The sequence below is a fragment of the Rhinopithecus roxellana genome, chromosome 6, assembly GCF_007565055.1.
Source record: "Rhinopithecus roxellana isolate Shanxi Qingling chromosome 6, ASM756505v1, whole genome shotgun sequence".
NCBI classification, from domain to species: domain Eukaryota; kingdom Metazoa; phylum Chordata; class Mammalia; order Primates; family Cercopithecidae; genus Rhinopithecus; species Rhinopithecus roxellana.
In genome coordinates this window covers 93,675,854-93,695,890 of record NC_044554.1, presented here as the reverse complement: position 1 = coordinate 93,695,890, position 20,037 = coordinate 93,675,854, and the positions used below count along the sequence as shown (strand labels likewise).

Genomic DNA, 20,037 nt, shown 5'->3' with positions numbered 1-20,037 from the left:
GGTTTCTCTCACACTCCAAAATACTGTGTTTACCAGAGAACACTGAATAAGTGCTAGGTAACTATCAAATGCCTTTTAAAGAAAAATGATATTTAAGGAAAGGAGTTTAAGAACAAGCTAACCATTCATTCCTCTATATCAGATTTTCTCTCTGTCTTTTCAACAAAATCATTTTATTTTAATAAAAAACCAGAATTCTAATATATATAAGTAATTAAAAAGCAATACAGTATTATTATAAATATATCTATATACATGTCCAAAATTATAACATTTGCTTGCCTTAAATCAATATAATAATGTTTTATAATAATTCCAGTTATTTATTATTTTATATAATATATTTCTATAGCTTGACTTATATATATTATGAAAATTCTAATTCCCATGAATAAGTACTTACAAAATATCTAAACTTTTAGAGCACTTCAACTTAACAACTATGTCAGGATTCTTTTCCAGCAAATGATCAAAACAGCTTTTTTCAAAAATAGCAAGAAAATGTTGCTTTAAAGTTGGAACATTCAGGTTGCGGGTACAACGGAGCAATAACTCTACACCATCTCTCCCACTGAACACAGCTCTAAATCCTGGACAGACTACAAGGAGCAGCTATTTGAGGATTCAAAAGTAAATAGCACCAGATGGACTGAGGAAGAAGAACAGAATTCAAATACCAGCAAACAAGTGGTAACATGACTAACTTTTTTACTCCTGTATCCCCTGGTCTGATCTGAACTCAACACACAACAAACAAAGAAATGAGCCCTGAAAAGCAGACGGAAAGAAGAAGCCCAGGAGAAGCCTTTCAGTTCTGGCTTATGGGAAAAGGAATGCAAAACACTCAGAGAGAATGTAAAAAAACCCTCATTTTAAAAAAAACATTATTTTGTTCATTTGCCTACCCGCTGGACTTCAGGCAATCCTCTGCTGACAGTGGTAACAGCAGCAGTGACACAAGAGGGAATGGGAGTGAACAGAAGACAAAACCCTAAGAAAGGAAACATTCCTCTAGGTTTAAAGAAATGACAGTTTCCAAAGGGTATAGCCAAATATCATGGTCTTTTTCCCTTTGTGATCTCATGCCACCTAGCCCCAAAGACAGTGTGGTTGCGCAAGTGCACAGTAGATTAGGGTAACAAAAGTCATAGTATTTTTGCCCAAGGATCAAAAAAAGGTACCCCCAAAAAACTGGAAATAACCAGGGAGATCATGAGAGAAAAACTTGAGAATATGACTATATAAAGTTGCTTACGAATCACATAGTTTATATCAGAATAATTCCTGGCAACCTACTTATGCCAATTCCTAAACCCTATGAAAGATACTAGAAATCACTGGACTTTGTTAGGTCCAGAAACATAAATTTTAACAAAGCTTCAAGATGATTCTGGCCCAGGTGTTCTTTGGGAGATTACTCCAAACACATTACTATAAAACGTTCACACTTGTCTTAAAAAAAAAAAAAAGTGAGATGGGCGATCACAGCTAGCAAGGTCAGGACAAGGAGGCTGAACACCACGGCAAGGCACAGTCAGACATTCTTGAGGGTGTAGGAAAGAACTAGAAAGAGAATAAGCACCAACCCCAAAGTAAAATAAATTTAGCACATTTATTCTGATAGGGTAAAGATACATTTGGATTATCTTGGAAAGAGGCAGGGTAAAGCGTGCAGACAGCACTTTTGAAATGAACGGTCTTCTTAGCAAAACAGCAATTTTCCTGGTGAAAATTATTTTTTAAAAACATTGAAATTCTCTGGAAATTATTGTAAGGTCATACAGCAAATGAAAAAAACATTCAATCAAGAAAATCAACTCAATCTTAGTAAGAATGGTGAGGGTCCATGGCATTTGAGCCATGGCTTATTCCATTAACCTCCACCATCACCATCAAGCTCTACACCTCTGCATTACAAAAGCTTTAACCGAGGCACTCTACTCCAGGCAGGTGCAGCCAAGATAAGGAGGGTTTCCTCTCTACCCACCTTCTGCTCTAGGACTATGGCTTTAACCCATGAGGAGCAGGTGGCTGTGTTTTTCACTTCTCATAGCCTGTGCTGCAGAAGATACATTCTAGGCAGACATAGCAAAAATGACATGGTCTGCCTTCCCCCATCCTATCCCCACACATAGGGTGGAAGCTCTACCTTAGGCATGGCAGGCCAAGGAAACGGGGGGTTCTTGTTGCCCCTGTTACAGCTTAATTGTAGGTAAAATGATCCACTGCAGAAGGACCAAGTCAAAAAGACCAAGGGCACTCACCACCACCACTTCTAGTTCTCATTCTTAGAGCAGGAATGTTACTCAGGAAAAGTGGAACTTACCCCAGAAGTCTGGTACAGTGGCAACAAGGTTTTGGTCTGGCAGAAAGGTAGATCATAAGGATGAAGAGTTCTCCAGCTCTGCCTGAGGAGGCTATCCTTATGTGGAAGAGAGAGTGGAGAATTCTAAGTCTAAGGGCATTGTTAAAAGAAATATAGGTCTTTCTGGGGAGCAATTAAGAGAAAGATGTCAGCTTCACAATACTAGCAAAACAGCAGACAGGCAGTTTAATAGAATCAAGAAAAGAGACAGTCAAAATGAGCCCTTCTGAGATCACAGGCAACTCTGTATGCAAGAAAGGATGTACACATGTGTTCAGCTGTACCAAGAAGGGGTAATCAAAGCAGGATTTGGGGACAGACCTAAAAGTATTCATCGAGTTGCATCCTGACCCATCCAAAAGGCAGTAGCCTCACTGGCATGAGGTACTTAAACTCGAACCAAACACTAAGTGAACAGTAAGCTGCTCTAACCCAGGGCAATGCCTAGAAAACTAGGCTTCAAAATTACACTCATCCATGGAAGTCTGGGCAACTATGTGCATATTCAAAGGCTGGGTCCTCTCAGAAGCAATTGCAGGAGGAATCTTCACATTACCAGTCCCTGGCTGCATGTGGATGGGTAGCAGGGGTAAGGGTGTGAGTAAACTACCTTAACTGTGATAGCAGTCTCTAAGTCAAGCACACACATCCAAGGATAAAAAATATAACTGGCTAAGAACAACCTTTGATCAACTAGTAGCTTATAACATATGAAGAGTGACCTCTGGGTCAAGATTAAAATCTCCTACCCCAAGGTGGAAGATTAAAACAATCAGAAAGAGTCAGAGCTGGGACATCAAAAGCTATGCACTGCAGAAAATGTGGGTGGAGAAGAACATTTCACAGAACTGATTGAACAAAGTTAATGTCATTTGACCTAGCGAGCAATAAACAAAACAACCCTAGAGGTGGGGGAGGGGAGATCTAAAGTGTTCAGTTATCAACAAAAAATTATGAGACACACAAAGCACAGTAAAGTGTGACCAATATACAGAAAGAAGAAAGCTGGCAACAGAAACTTCCTTTGAAGAGATCCTGATGGTAGACTTAGGAGAAAAAAAAAACTTCAAATCAACTGTTATAAATATGCTTAAAGAACAAAAGAAAACCATGCTTAAAGAAGTAAAGCAAAGTATGTTGACACTGTCTCCTAAAGGAGATAATATCAATAAAGAGGTAGAAATTATTCAAGTTGTTAAAAGGAACCAAATAGAAATTCTGGAGTCCAAAAGTACAATAACTGAAATGAAAAATGTACTTGAGGAGTTCAACCATAAATTTGAACTGGCAGGAGGAAGAATCAGCAAACTTAAAGATAGATTAATAGAGATAAGCAATCTGCAGAACACAGACAAAAAAGATTGGAGAAAAATAAACAGAGCCGTAGAGAAATATGAAACATAAAAAAATAGAAGAACATATGTATAATGGGCGTATTAGAAGAAAAAAGAATTTTTAAAAATCAAAGAAAAAATGGCTGAAAACTATTCAGATTTTATGAAAAAATCCAAGAACCTCAACGAACTCAAATATATCAATTGTATAATCAATACATCCAAGAAGCTGAATGAACACAGAGTAGATTAACTGTTAATAGAACCACAAACATCCAGACATATCATACTAAAAATGTTCAAAGACAGAGGAAATCTTTTGTCCTTGAACAAAGGAGCAAAATAAAAACGATACATTACACTCAAGTGAATCTAGTAAGATTAACACATTACTTATTATCAAACACAATGGAAGTCAGAAGGCAGTGGAATGACATATTCAAAGTGTTCAAAGGAAGAAACTGTCAAACAAAAATCATAGCCAGGAAAATATTTTTCAAAAAAGATGGCAAACTAAAGACAATCTCAGATCAACAAAAACGTGAAAAAAAAATTCATGCTGTTAGTAGACTTACGTTAAAATGAACACCAAAAAAAAATCTTTTAGGGTAAAAGTAACTAATATCATCAACACATTGAATCCACACACACATAAAAAAAGAGAGAGCACCAGTAAAAGTAATCATGTATGCAATTTCACAAAACAATACAGTTGAATATTTCTTCTCTTGATAGATTTAAAAAGCAATTTCAATAAACAATATGTACATAAGTGTACTGTTAGGCTTTTAACATATATAAATGTAATATATTTGACAACAATTACACATTCACTGTAAGAGCAAAAAGCTATATTGAAATATATTGTTAAAAGAAATACAGGTCTTTCTGGGGAGCAATTAAGAGAAAGATAACATTTAATAACTCAAATCAATAGCAAGAAAGTAAGAATAAGATAGGGTTAACAAAAACATTACTATAACAAATACTATCAATATAGACTTGCCCTTATTTCTTTCACCAGCTTCCATAAAAGATTTAGCATTACATAAGATATAATATTAAATACATCTAATACTATGAGTATATTGTTGAGTTTTTAATATACATAGATGTGTTTTATATGTATATATGCACACACGTACAAAAAGGAAGTGTGTAGCACTTGTTTAGTATATAGCACGTTATAATTAAATCAGTACAAAACTGAAGTCAATTTTGATAAACTGAGATGCATATTACAAGGCTTAGATAAAGCAATAAGAAAATAACTCAAAAATATTACTTAAAAAATTCTTAAGGGGATTAAAATTGTACACTGGAAAATACCCGCTTAGTACAAAAGAAGGCAATAAAGTTGGAGCAGAGGGGTTAAAAAGACATAAGACACATAGAAAACAGCAAGCAAAATGGCAGATGTAAATCCATCCTATCAATCAAAACATTATGAGTGGCTTTAACAACCTAATCAAAAGGTAGATATTTTCAGATTGAATTAAAGAAAAAAACAGGATCCATCTATCCACCATCTGCATGAGACATACTTTAGAATCAAAGTCACAAACAGGCTGAAAATAAAAGGATGTATAATGTAATCAACCACCATGAAAGAGAATAGAGTGGCTACACTAATGTCAGAAAATAGATATTAAAACAAAAGTGTTACTAGAATTAGAGAGACCTTCATACTGATAACACAGACAAAGGGACCTAATAGACATCCATAAAATATTCCAACAGAATACACATTCTTCCAAACATGCATGAAATATTCTACAAAATCGATTACATGCTAGGACGTAACAAGACTCAATGAACATAAAAGAGCTGAAATCACACAAAGTATGTTTTCAAACACAACAAGTGATATTAGAAATTAGCATTAGAAAGTTTGGGAAATACAAAACAGTGGATACTAAACAAGACATTCCTAAATAATCAAGAAAAAATAATCTGTGTATATTAATGGTGAATTACTTTTGAGCAAGGTTAATTGACATGAAAATTCACTAGAAAAAAAGTCTTTTCAACAATGGTACTGAGACAACTAGATCTAGGCCGGGCATGGTGGCTCATGCCTGTTACCTCAGCACTCTGGGAGGCTAAGGTGTGTGGATCACTTGAGGCCACAAGTTCGAGACCAGCCTGGCCAACATGGCAAAACTCCGTCTCTGCCAAAAATACAAAAATTAGTGGATGTGGTGGCGTGCCCTTCTAATCCCAGCTACTGGGGAGGCTGAGGCATGAGAGTTGCCTGAGCGTGGGAGGCAGAGGTTGCAGTGAGCCGAGATTGTGTCAGTGCACTCCAGCCAGGGCAACAAACCAAGGCACTGTTCAAAGAAAAAATAAAATCTATTCTTGGCCAGGTACATAAGCCCAGCACTTTGGAAGGCTGAGGCAGGAGTACAGGCAGAGGCCAGAGGCTGAAACTAGCCTGGGCACCATAGTGAGATCTCATTTCTACAGAAAACCAAAAAAATAAACAAAATTATCCATGCACTACAGCCTGGGAGACACAGCAAAACCTTGTTGTTGTTGTTGTTGTTGTTGTTGTTGTTGTTGTTGTTGTTGTTGTTGTTTAAAAAAAAGAAGATCTATTCTCCCAACAAATTTGAAGTAGAAAATATATTTTCCTTAACTATAGTCACTACACTGTACTTTAAGTCTCCAGAACTTACTCATGTTATAAGTACCTTTATAAATGAAAGGTTTTATCTTTGAAAGTTGTACTCTTTGACCAATGTATCTTTCTATTTATGGTTAGCAAAGTTGACCTTCATTTTATATGTTTATTGACTCTTTGGATTTTCTGAGTTTGTACAAAGTGGTATCTTATGTCTTTTGCCCATTATTCTCTTGGAAATTTTAGTGTTTTCTATTGTTTCTAAGAGCTCTTAAGATATTTAGGCTATAACAGCATTCGGTCATATTCATTGCAATAACTTTATATTGCTCTGTAACTAAACTTTGTATTTTTATCATAATATGCGCTTTACAGGTTTTCACTTTTACTAAACAAATTTATCAATTTCTTTTCTTTCTGACATCTTCTACTGCACTGATGCTTAGAAAACCTTTCCTTTTCTTAAAATCTAACTGATTTTCATGAATACTTTCTTTCAGTTAAAAATAGTCTACAGTAAACTCTGAAACCTCTGTAATCTGGGAAGAAAGCATAGATATAATTTTAAGAGAAAAGTAACAGTTAATTTCCTTTATTTCAAACAGAAAATGTCTCCCCTTCTCCTCTTATTTGTTATGCTATTTTTATCATATACCAAATCTCTATGCATGTTTTAAAGTTTTTCTTTACGTTTCATTGATCTATCTCTTTATTTTCTGCTAGCCCCATTATTGTGGTTTTGGAATATATTTAATTATGTATGATAATGCTTGCTTCCTTCTCATTACTTACATTAAAACAAACAAAATATTTGCTATTCTTTTCCACATGTTTTTTTCAGGTAGACTTGAAAAACCACCTGCTAAAAAAATTTAGAAAAATATTCTACCAGGACTTTGACTGCAATTATATTAAAGCAATAAGTAATCTGGGAATAATTGATACCTTAACAATATTCGGTGTTTGCAGCCATGAATGATTATGTCTCTACATATACTCAAATCTTTTATGTCTCTCAATCAAGGTTAATATTAACAGTTTTCTGTATCTAGGCCTTGGATTTTTCTTTTCAACTCCCTCAAAAAAACCAAGCCTGAAAGCCCTAAAATCTGACATTATTTGTATGAGAAAAGATAGTTGCTAACTTATTACATGTTTTCATTTTGTTACTATAGAAATCATTTGTTTGAGTAAAAGCTTTTCCTTCCAATACAAATGTAGGAGGTTGCCAAAAAGAAATGCGTAGTAGAATGCATGCTAATTACGTACTCCATATAGGACTTTTAAAAGATGAAATTATTATGCCTTCAAAGCAAATACTATGATGATATTAAGTCTAAAATTATATGTTAAGTTTAGTTGGAGGCTAACAAATGAAAATTAAAATAACTAAAAAGTGAGCAAAGCTGGAGAATAAAGTGAAGAACAAACTCCCACATATTTTTATAATTGGTTAGCTTGATCCCACCAACACTGCAGCCACTAGCCACATGTGGCTACTGAGTACTTGAAATTAGGCTAGTCTGCAATAAGTGCTATAAGCATAAAATGCACAACGGATTTCAAAGACTTAGCAAAATATTTAAAATGTTTCATTAATGTTCTCCTTTAATTTTAATTGCATTAATATTTTGAATATTTTAAGTAAAATATATAATTAAAATTATACATTTTGCTATTAATATTAATTTTGCTATTTTATTTTTAAAATTTGCCCACTACACAATTTAAATTATAAATACAGTTTGCATTATATTTTTATTGTACAGCACTGTGTTAAACTGTTTTCAAAAATTAGCTGGTACTAATTACTCTTTATTCTGGGTTGCAAAATGCCCCCAAATAGTGTTAATTCAGTTTTCTTGTTTTAATTTTTTACAAATTAAAACAATTATGTCTTTGGCTTGCAAGTTCAAAGTTTAGTAAAAGTCAATTATTGTACTATATATTTCCACTCTGAAATATTATAGAAGTGATCAGAAAATATGAAGTACATATGTGGAGCTTGATGAATAAACTATAGGACATGCGAGGGAAAGAGAGCGAGCAGAGAAAGAATAATGTTATAAGACATCAAAATATATTTTATGTATCAAGGTTACAAATAATTTCAAAATTGCTAAATAGCAAAAGCTGAAACCCTCCCTTATCTTCTTCTTAGTCATTGAGGAGAAATTTATTAATAATAGAATAAACTAATTACAAAAGGCATTTGAAAGGATAAAGAGTTCTGGGGCAAATATGCTTAAGACATTTTAAAATTTTTTGTCAGATTTTAAAAATCTTTGTTACGTCATTAAACAAGAAAACCCCAAGTTTTATGCCTGTTATTTCTTGCTATTAGAAATGCTCAGAGCATTTATGTGTAACTCTTCTGTGACACTGAACACTTTCTACTTTAACCTAAACTGCAAAATCCTTGAAATTTTGACAGCTTTGTCCTCTTGATTCACTTTCTACCATCATACCACTCCTTGCCAAACACCAAACACAAGACCATACACATAGCAGATGTCAATGATGATTTACTGAATGAAGGAAGGGATGAGTGAATGAAAAAATGATTATGATCTCCTTTGCCTCTGTGTGTTATAGCTTAAAGACATTATGTCCATAAAAAAGTGTCCAAATTTCATAGGTGTGTAGGAGAAAAAGAACATAAAATGCCAGTAATGTTGTACTAAGTCCTTGATTCTTATTCGACATTTTAACATTTCCTCTTAAATAATAACACAGGAAGTTTTTTGCAATAGGATAATTTTCTCAAATCAACAAGATAAAACTGTACACAATTGCCTTATACTTTATATATTAATATAAAACTGGGAGCTTAAACTCTCCATTTTTATTTTATTTAATCACCTACATCAGAAATACATTATTTCTTCAAATATTTAAAATATTACAGGGATGATAAAACAAACACACAAATATGGTGTATCTAAATTTGTACATCAGTTAAATGTGTTATGTATATTCGGAGACACACATAAAATTTATGTTTTTATGTCCTTGCCTGCTAGGAATTATTTCCAGACCTACTATTTTACATCAGATCTTTATCAACAGTTTTCCAGTTGCAAAGACCACTGTATATATGTATTTCCCATAAGTATTAGAAACAAGAATATAATTGTGCTTGACTTGTATAACCCTCTGAGGGTTATGAAACTGCATTTAAAGAAATATTAACTAATGTCATTTGAAAGGTGATCTTTAAAATGCATCAGAAGTGAGTGTGGGTGTGTTTGTATGTGTGTGTGTGTGTGTGTGCATGCGTGCACAAGCACGTGTGTGTGGTAGAAAGGTCTTGAAAAATAACTGTATTTTGGGGGTGCTTCTGATGTTTACTATATGACTATTGCTCAGATATTTTGCCCAAATGTGCTAAAACAAAATCACTCAGATAATATGAGTTAGTCTAGAGATTAATAAACCCTCCAGTTTCAAAAGCTTATACAAATAATGAAATGAAAACAGATAATTTTCAGCCATCAAATATTTCAAGACTTCACTCTGTTTCTATGACATATTCATCCCATACGAAAGATTTGCTAAAGGGGTTGTAATGGCCTTCTGGGACAGGAAGAATAAGGTTTCTGGAGAAAAATGTTAAATTAATTTTGATGGTGATGCAAAGTTAAGAAAGGGTTGTTAAGGAATGGCTTGCTGCCATGGGGTGGGGTTTTGTTTTGGTATCCTTTTAGAGCCTGCAGGTGTTTGGCACTAGTTAAAATCAGGGCCAGCTGTGATATTTCAATAGTTCTGATATTTTCCTCCCAATAGTTCTCAGAAGTGATGCTTCAGGGTGATGTCTTACACCTGATATATTCAACTTGTGTGGTACAAATGTGAAGACTCTATGAAATAACACCAGTTTTGTGACACCTTTTGCCCTCTCTTCCCTACCCTCAGGTCATGGCATCAATGACAAAGAAAAACACTAATCAGAGGCTTCAATCACTCACAGTTTTTAATTGAGCAGTTTAATCAAAGATGGTGATATGCTAGAATCACCAAATATAGAGTCTTAAGCAAAGCCTAAAAGCAGAATGGCACATTCCCTTTTGATTCCCAGTGTAGACAAGGATGCTTTTAATCCCTCTCAGTGGTAAGATATATACCTATGTTTGCAGGAATTTGAATAGTTTCTATTAAAAGCTGCATTTTCTTTTAAGTTTGTTTGGGTTGGAAGCCCTCAAACCACAATGTATTTCATGCACATGTTCCCAAGGGTATGTTAAATAGGACCATACTGAGGTCATCTAGTAAGTTTTTGAAACTTTTTAAGAATTCCTTTAATGTACTGCACAATCTTGGCTTGATTAAAAGAAGATATTTTAAGAAAGCACTTCGAAAAATGACTGGCTATTAAAATCTATATGCAGATAATCTATATTATACTTCTATAATGCACAGGGCTTTCCACAGATAATTTGTCATTGAGAGAGAAAGACAATAAAACTCCCACTCTAAGGGTTCTGAATAAAAACTCCTCAGAACTTTCAGTAAATGCAAACCAATCCCCCTACACCCAGCCTGCGGTATTCTTGATTGACTTAACAGTGGATGCCTGTAGGATCACTTTAACTGTGCAAAGGCCTGTCACATATAATCAGAGGATAAAAGGTAGACAATCTCTCATTTATCCAAGAAAAAAAAATCATCTGCTGTTTTGGTTGAATTGAAAAATCAAGTTACCTCAATCCATGAGACTATGATGAAATTGTTAGGCTAGAAATAGTTTCTACCATCAAGTACATTTTTGTTGTCTCCAAGTTCAAACTACAGATGAAATGCTGTTAATGGTCTAACTTGAGAAGTAGGCACTCAAATTTTTCTGCCGTTACTTGAGTCTCCCAATCCTGGCTTTTGTTGTTGTTATTAGACATACCCCTTTTCACTTTATCAAAGTCTCCATTCCTACGCCATGTTCCAGGCCTTGTACTTCACCCAAAGCAATTTTCAGTTGAACTAGCAGCTGTGCTGGCACAGCACACATGGAGAGTGGGCCACATGCGCCAGCGGTGTGTTCCCACATCTGAACAGAAGTGGCCGTTTCCATGCACCCAGGGCCAAGAAACTCTACAGCTCATCAGAGGCAAAACAAGGGAGGATACCTTAAACGGAAATCAAACTTAGAAAAAACTTTTACGGAAAATGAAAAATAAAAGGATTTTCAATCATCAGAAATGAGGAAGGGAAGTTCTCTTCTTGGCATAGGGTTTGCAGATATATTTTTATAAAAGGATAGCAGAGTGCAAGCTTAACTTAATGATCCCCATCCCCAAAGCTACACTGGATTTTCCTCCATCCACTATACAAAGACAAGTAAAAGAAGTTAAACAAGAATATAACCTTAAAGGGCACCATCATAACCACAGCTACTACTAGGCATTGGCTATTTACCATCTCACAATCCCTGTGCTGTTCCCTTCGTAAACAGTATCTCAGATGCCATTTCGCCATTTTACATATAAGAAAACTAAAGTCTAGAAGTTTATAATAAACTGCCCATCAATTTTGACTCCATGGTCTTAACCATTATGTTGCACTGAGTTCCCTCAGATTACCAAGGGTTTTCCAACCAGCCCTGAAGATAGAGCTTCTCAGCCTCACTCAGCAGAACACAAGATGATAGTAATGGTGGGGAGGATTTTAAAAAGGGGAAGGGGGACTGCAGAGGAGCAACTTGATTATTTGGAAAACTTGCACATTCCAGAGTTAACCAACTCATTAACCCCTACCTTTCTGATAAATACATTCAAAATGGACTTAAATAGCAGGTACACATTGTGTACTGAATTTCTGCTAAGTCACAAGCACTGGATATATCATAAGTGTGTTGAATAAATGTATGAACTAAGTCTTCACAGTTAGATGTCATGTTGAGGGTTTTCAAAAATAATCTGTTTTACACAAATTTGCGCAAAGGGCAGTAGAGACATTTGTAATAGTATGAAAAGCTGGTATGTTGACTTAGGTAATATAAATGTTCTCCATTTTGGAAAGTAGGCTAATGACTGAAAATATGCCATTGACCAATAACAAATTTTTGTAGTTCCAAAAGAATTGACATGCAAAGATTAAAGTACTTACATTGAACCACAAGAGAAAATTAGGTATAAAAATTCTAATTATCCTATATTCACTTTGAACTAGCCAATAAAGTGAATTATTTTAAGATAGTGGGTGGGATTATAAATCTTTGTTTATCAAAGCCTAAAAAATAGGTAGTGTTAGAATATACTTAATATATTTTAAAATAATTATTTAAAATAATTCTTTGCTTTGGTGTCTTCATCTCTGATAAAACACAGATGCAGCAATAGAAATGATGATGGAGAAACTCTTATGAAATATCTCCAGAGGAATGTACCCTCAAACTGAGGTAAACATGAAGTTCTACACACACTTCCATACACGGCAGCTTCAAATGATGGCTTGGCCTCACTCAAAGTTACGAAGTGAGAAAAACAGTCCCCTGGTCTACTACATTCAGAGTGTGCACAATGCTACCTCCTTGTAAAGAATCACCAGGCATTCACCCACTGATGGTGTGGGGTCCCCTTCAAATGAATTCACATAGTACACACCAAATGGGCCCCTTTATCTCAGATACTTATTGACCAATGTTTTAACATGAACAAAGAGTTGCCATACTCACAAGCTTGGCAGAAAAATAGCACAAGCAGAATTTCTGAATTCGTTCACTTTTTTTCTCCAGTAAATGTAGTAACCATTAAATTTAAAATATTTCAATTTTCTTTTAAGCAAATATTCATGTAAGATAAAAGGCACCAAAGGTTTTCCAACAAAGGTCTCCTCCCTCAAAAGGTGTATTCTATGTTCAGCAATTTATTTCTAAGAAACACCCGCCACTATATAAATATAAAGAATCCAGGAAAATATACCCCATAGTTTTGAATGTTGGAAACTGACAAGACAGTTGAATAATCACAATGAAAGCTTTAAAATGGAGTTCCTCTACTTTTGGGGATTAACGGATGAATTTGAGAAATGGTAAACTGCGTGTAGTTACACTGATTGAAGTAATAAAATCAAAACATTATTTTCACATCATCTAAAAATAATCACTTGAACAATGTTATAAAGTAAATATATTTTCAGGTGACCCTGTTCCTGGACCCCAAAAAGGAGCCTGATAAGCAATGTAGAGCATAAATATCTATCTGTGTAAAATTTATGCTTCACAAATAACACATATTCATCAAAGCAAACAAAGTTCTCTCATTTGCAGAATTAAATATGATTTGCTCTGTACATTTTAACATAATCATATGATCAGAAGTAGACTGTAACTATGAAAGTTCTCATATTTCTTCCTACAAAGAATAGTCTCTGAGTACCCGACCCCAATATCTCAACTGTGTATATTTCTGTTTTTCAGGAAAATTAAATACCCTGGCCACAGAAACTTCATGTAGTGGCTAATGAAGAAATACAGTATATTAAATCTAACACAGACATAAGTATGCTTATGGACAGCCACTTCTAAGTTCTGGTTCTTTTTATCTCAGACCCACAAACAACTTTAATATCATGGTGAAATATCACATTGTGTGACTTAAGCTTGAAATCAATGGCAAAGGTACCTTGATATACGTCAATCTGGACAGAAAAGAGAGGCAAATGTTTGTGTTGTTACACTTCAAAAACAAACCTGAGGTTCTGCAAATACATTCTTCATGTTGTTGATTGGGCCATATGGGACTCCACTGCCTTCAAAAAGATGTAACCACTTGCTGGTCAGTTCTTCTTCAAACCTAAGACAAACAAGGATAAATTTTTTTACATAGGAAGGAATGTAACACAGCCTCTTCTATCATGTGGCCCTCCTTCAAAGCAAGCAATAGTGACAAAAATATGTTTCCTAGTCTTTCTTTACACTTCATTTGAGAGAAGGTTGTCTGTATGAAATGACTTGAGTGGCCCTGTATGGATAAGAGCAGCCACCCAGGTGCTAGTGTTTAAAAATCCATCATTTACAGATGTAATTCTTCCTATTTCTATTGCTATGAATTCTCTGAGCAATTTGTGAATTTAACAATAATAGTATCATTGTACTTTGAGCGTGAAGTCATTGGGCAATATGACTTAGGTCTCAGGTAGTAGAAATCAGGTTAGGATAGGCACTGATATATTATTCTTCAAAACAAACAAACAAAAAAAATACTAATGTAACTGTTTTAAGAAAGCTTTGGGAAAAGTATGTAAAAATTAACGGTCACAACCATTGGCCTACAAACAACCTTTACACTGTGATTTACTAACCAGCACAACTCAAGACATCCAAAGAGTGATATTTCAGTTCAGCCAACAAAACTCAAATTTATCCAAATCCTTTGTCTGTTTTATTTCTAATATAATTTAAAATTGGACTTCACAGACAGAAAAGCATATGGATTTTCTTTATTTTCTCTAATAGGTCTTAAGGAAGGGAAGCTAACACATTTATGAGATTTCTTGTTTGGTATTTCTTCTCTGTAAAAACAGTGAACACAGAAATAAAATCTTGGATCTATAGGGACACCTCAACACAACTAGTTTCTAATGAATGAAGACTTTCAGAATTATTGATTATTAAAATGTCAAACCTGTTTTAATTAATAATCTAGGTAACCAAAGAGACATTTTTAAAATACTAGCCAACGTAGACTAATAGTAGAATATTCATGGACTTCCCTTCGGTTCTCCTGTACGTAGCTAGAATTAACTTCAAATCTGCAGACTCCAGAGGAAACTGTATTAGATAAATTTACTTCTTTCACCATTAAAAAAAAAAAATATATATATATATATATATATATATAGGAATAGCTTCAGCCAGGCGCGGTGGCTCACGCCTGTAATCTCAGCACTTTGGGAGGCAAAGGCGGGTGGACCACCTGAGTTCAGGAGACCGAGACCAGCCTGACCAAAATGGTGAGACCCTGTCTCTACTAAAAACACAAAAATTTAGCCAGGCATGGTGGCCGGTGCCTGTAATCCCAGCTACTTGGGACGCTGAGACAGGAGAATCCCTTGAACCCAAGAGGCAGACGTTGCAGTGAGCGAGGTCGCACCATCGCACTCCAGGACTGGGCAACAAGAGTGAAACTCCATCTCAAAAAAAAAAAAAAAAAAAAAGAATAGTTTCAATACTGAAGTACACTTAATTGATTGCTATGTAAGAGAAGAAATGAAAAACAAGAAATAAAAAGGAAAAATGGAATAAATATATGTTCGAAAATAAGGCTACTATATGAACAATGATGTTCAATCATGTACGTTTTTACTTAAGGATATAATAAACTTTTTTATAAAGGTAGTATTATATTTCACTAGGAAGCTAATCAATCCTACCCACACATTCATTTACTGATTACCCACTATACACCAAGTATTGATTTTGTTTTTAAATATATGCCTTCCATTTTCTCTCCAATTCGATGGATAAGGAATTTTTATTATACATTTTAATTTCAGCCCAGTAATGTTAACTACCCCTATTTAGTACATAATAAAATACTTCACTTCTGAATATAGTTTTAAAAAATCTTTCATAGGAATAACAATGCAAGGTTAAATGTTTGGCTCATCAATTCTTCACATTCTTACTTTCTTTACAATGAAATTTAGAGTCAACTCCTGGCCAAGGCTTCCTAAAATATATATAGATATATATCATCAGAATGATATATGCTGAAAGAACAAGAGATACTTTGAACCTGGAGCCTTTTCGATGAGGGCGTCAATTACTTAAGTTTTCATAGATGGAGCATTAAAACAGTTAGCCTGATAAATTTTCAAGACAACAGATTTTATCACCACTGGACTCACCAAAGTGGCCTGAAAGGTCTACACAGCAAATGCATGTCAATATCCAAACAACCCATGGCTGCAGGTTAGCCAACAGAAAACTCTGGGGAATAGTTGAAGTTTTAGTATTTATATAAGCTTTTCACCACTGGGCAAAAAAGAGGGATTTATTTCATGTTATGGAAAACAACGGATGCACTCTGGAAATGAGACTGCGGGAGCTGCAGTTGTGACCACTGTTTGTGTCTTTGCGTGGGTGTGGGTGTGGAAGGGTTCTGAAATGCCATGAACTCAATCAGAGAGAGACAGAACATCATTGCATTCCACTGCTCTCAGAGGACATATCCATCATTTTTTTCTAAAAATCTATCTCTTGATCTAAATCGGATGTGGAATCCTTTATGCAAAAAGCTGTAAGCACATGTTTTTATTAACCACAAAAATTCTGCTAAAAAAATTTTAAAAGCTGATATAAATCACTGAGGGCAATAGATTCCAGAAGATAAGACAAAAAGGGTGTCCTCAGATCCAGCTTAGCAAGTGAAGCTAGGGCCTTCACTGGGAAATTATTTGGAGACTCACGAACAATTCAAATGTAATTGGCAACTTACTAAATCAACACATATATTTCATTCTAGATTTTTGTAAATTCACCTAGTGTTGGGAATGAGTATTATGGATCAAATGGCATCATTTAGATAGGTGAAGCACAGCTGATGTTAAATTTCCTAACATCAAAATTCCACTTAAGAAACGAAACATTCTTCTCTTTATAAAATGAATTAAAGTTGCAAATGAGACAAATACAACACCAGAGAGAAACCAATAAGAGATCTCAGCCATGAAGGTGAGAGTTGGAAATAATTGTGACACTAGTGACAACTAAATGCTGGTTATTAAATTGTTTAATCTATATTTTGTCAATTTCATCTTCACAACCACACTATACGGTATTATCCTCATTTGACCAACAGGAAACTCAGGTTCAGAGAAATTAACTTGCTCAAATTCATACAGGTTTTAGAGTCTTAGAGTCAGATGTCATGTTTAAAGCTGAGACTGCTTAACTCCAAAACCACGTTCTAACACATAATGACTGTAGCAGAATACATTCAGAACGCATAGCTTCACATATTTTATTCATTATATACGGTCACAGCTAAAAAATGAAGGAGCAGAGGTGAAACTGTTCATTTTTTGCACTAATAATATGCTTCTTCACTTCTATCTTACATACCTCAGTATATATTATTACATTAATACACATTCATTCCCGATGTTTTTAGCAAGACTTTGTTTTGCCTCTGCCATGGAGATTGCAATAAAAAAGACAATCCCTGTGTTAAGAGTTCATATAGTCTAATGGAGAACACAGCTTTGAAAAGAGAGGAATTACAGTGCAGGATGCTGAAACGAAGATACGAAGAAACAACTTATGGTTGTTTCTTCAACAAAGAGGGAGACTTGCACTGGAACCACGGATGCGGGAAAGGGTTCAAAAACAAGGTGATATTTGAGCCGAGTGTTGAAAGACAAGTTAGAATTAGACATGTGAAAGATGGGAGAAAGGCTCTTCCAGGTAGAGAGAGCAATATGTATAAAGATCTAACTTGGAAAGAATCTGAAATCTCCTGTGCCCCAAGTGGCAGAAGATGAAACGTGACAGAGAGTTTAGAACCAAAATGCAAAGCAACTTGTCTGCTATGCTAAGAATATTGGATTTCTTCTTGTACTCACAGAGGTCTTTAGGCAGGGGACTGACCTACTCAGTCCTAATGCAGACAATGGACTGATGTAGATGATACTGGAGATGTACGGCTGATGTAGATAAGAAACTTGACAGGAGGCAACATACGCTTTGCCTCTGATGCATCCCAAATCTGCCGATCAGTAGTATCTTTCATATTATTACCAATAACAAACAAGTTCCCATTTAAAAAAAAAAGATTGTTTTCTAGAAATTTCCAATCCTTTTAATTACTCTTATTTATCTGTTTTCAATTCACCATCACTCCCAAGCCTCTGAAATCTGATTTGGTCATGAATGCCTTTTCTTACCCAGTCTCTAAAGGTCTCCAGCTATCATTTGTCAAATCCAATATTCTTTTCATGGTTGTCATACTACATCCCTATGTAGTATTTGATGATGTTAACTATTCTACCTGGAGGTCTTGTGACACCATTCTCCCTTGGTTTCCTAGATTTTTTTTTTTTTTTTTTTTTTTTTTTTTTTTTTTTTTTTTTGAGACAGAGTTTCGCTCTATCACCCAAGCTGGAGTTCAGTGGTGCAATCTCGGCTCACTGCAACCTTGGCCTCTCAGGTTCAAGCGATTCTCCATCCTCAGCCTCCCAAATAGCTGGGATTACAGGTGCCTGCCACCACGCCTGGCTAAGTTCTGTATTTTTAGTAGAGATGGGGTTTCACCATGTTTGCCAGGCTGGTCCCAAACTCCTGACCTCAAGTGATCCTGCTGCCTCGGCCTCCCAAAGTGCTGGGATTACAGGCATGAGCCACCACACCCGGCCCTCCCTTGGTTCTCTAAAACATCTTTGGACATTTGTGCTTTTATTCTTTGGACATTTGTGCTTTATTCTATTGGACATTTGTGCAATATTCTTCGTTCCCTTTTACTCACCTAAGCCATCCTGTCATCTCTATGCAGATGACACCTAAATCGATATTACCAGCCCAGATCTTTCTTTCCCTAGTTCCCTTTTTCCATATACCATAGGATAATTCCACGCAGAAGCATTAGCATCCCCATGATATCATGACCATGGAAGATTTTATGATTTCCACTTCCTTCATAAACTTAGGATTCCTCACTTGCCAGAACTCACACCCTTGGCTAAACCTGGAACGCCTTCCTTTTCATTCATTTCTTATAACTTAGATACAATTGCCTTATAGAATCAACTACTCCTCCATTCGCACTGTAACTATCACAGTCCTGGCCCTTGATTCCGCACACCCAGACTATAGCAATATCTGGTTAAAAACATACTGCCTCCAATATTCCTCCTTCTAAAAAGTCACCGATGTTAGGTGTATCTCAAGTCTATTTGACTGTCTCCTTCCCCAGTACCACTATCTTCTCTCACACTAAAACAGACTGTTTCTTGACTGCTATTTACACAGTAAGTAGAAGATAATTGGTACTCAATATTTGCTGAATGACTGAATATATGATGATTTGGAAAGAATAAGAGACTCTCAGTCACATTAGTTTGAATTAATGTGATACATAATTGTCTCCTAAAACCTTGTAAAGACTATGTTTAATCAGACCCAGACATTGAGAGAAGGAAGACAATTTGACACCCTTAGATTAAAATGGAATAGCACAGCATCTCCTCTTAAATTTTCTTTAAGACTAGTCTCTAAATTCTGTATGTCTTGCAGAAAATCTTGCAGTATGTCTTAGGGAAAAAAAATCACATTTCAAACCTGACTAACATATAAATGCTTCAAACATCATGTTTCAATTTAGGGACTTCCTATACTTTCCAGAGTCATAAGATCTCAGGAATTCAAATGACCTTAAAAACCCATTCTTTTAGAGTGACAGCAGCAAGATGAAGGAATAGGCATTCTATAGCTTAACTCCTCCACAAAGAAATCCAACCAGTAACTATCATCAGGCAAAAGGACCAGTCTGAATATTCAAGGACTTGGGAGGCTGAGACACCCCATTGCACCACAAAACTGAGAAAAACTATAATAAAATGGTAAGAAGAACAATTCTCTGACCATGTCACTTCTCTCCCCAGCCAAAACAGTACCACACAGAGCGAACTGCCCTACATTCACAATTTCTGCAGTGGGAAAAGTGGAGCTCAAAGCAGACATTCAGGTTCCCCAACATTCCAAGAACTCATGAAAAATGTTGGGT

The 20,037-nt window shown here is 35.3% G+C and overlaps 1 protein-coding gene across 3 annotated transcripts in view; it reads right to left on the bottom strand.

The window, feature by feature from the left end:
- The window catches only part of SUGCT (succinyl-CoA:glutarate-CoA transferase), a 737,208-nt gene that overhangs the window by 370,338 nt on the left and 346,833 nt on the right, over positions 1–20,037 (bottom strand). For 2 of the 3 annotated variants that reach the window (XM_010364257.1, XM_010364259.1), the window contains one exon: positions 14,007–14,109. In XM_010364257.1, coding sequence (XP_010362559.1) covers positions 14,007–14,109 — 103 coding nt within the window. Of the gene's footprint in view, positions 1–10,943; positions 11,443–14,006; positions 14,110–20,037 lie in introns of those variants that run through there. The other variant, XM_010364258.1, reaches the window with a different exon arrangement.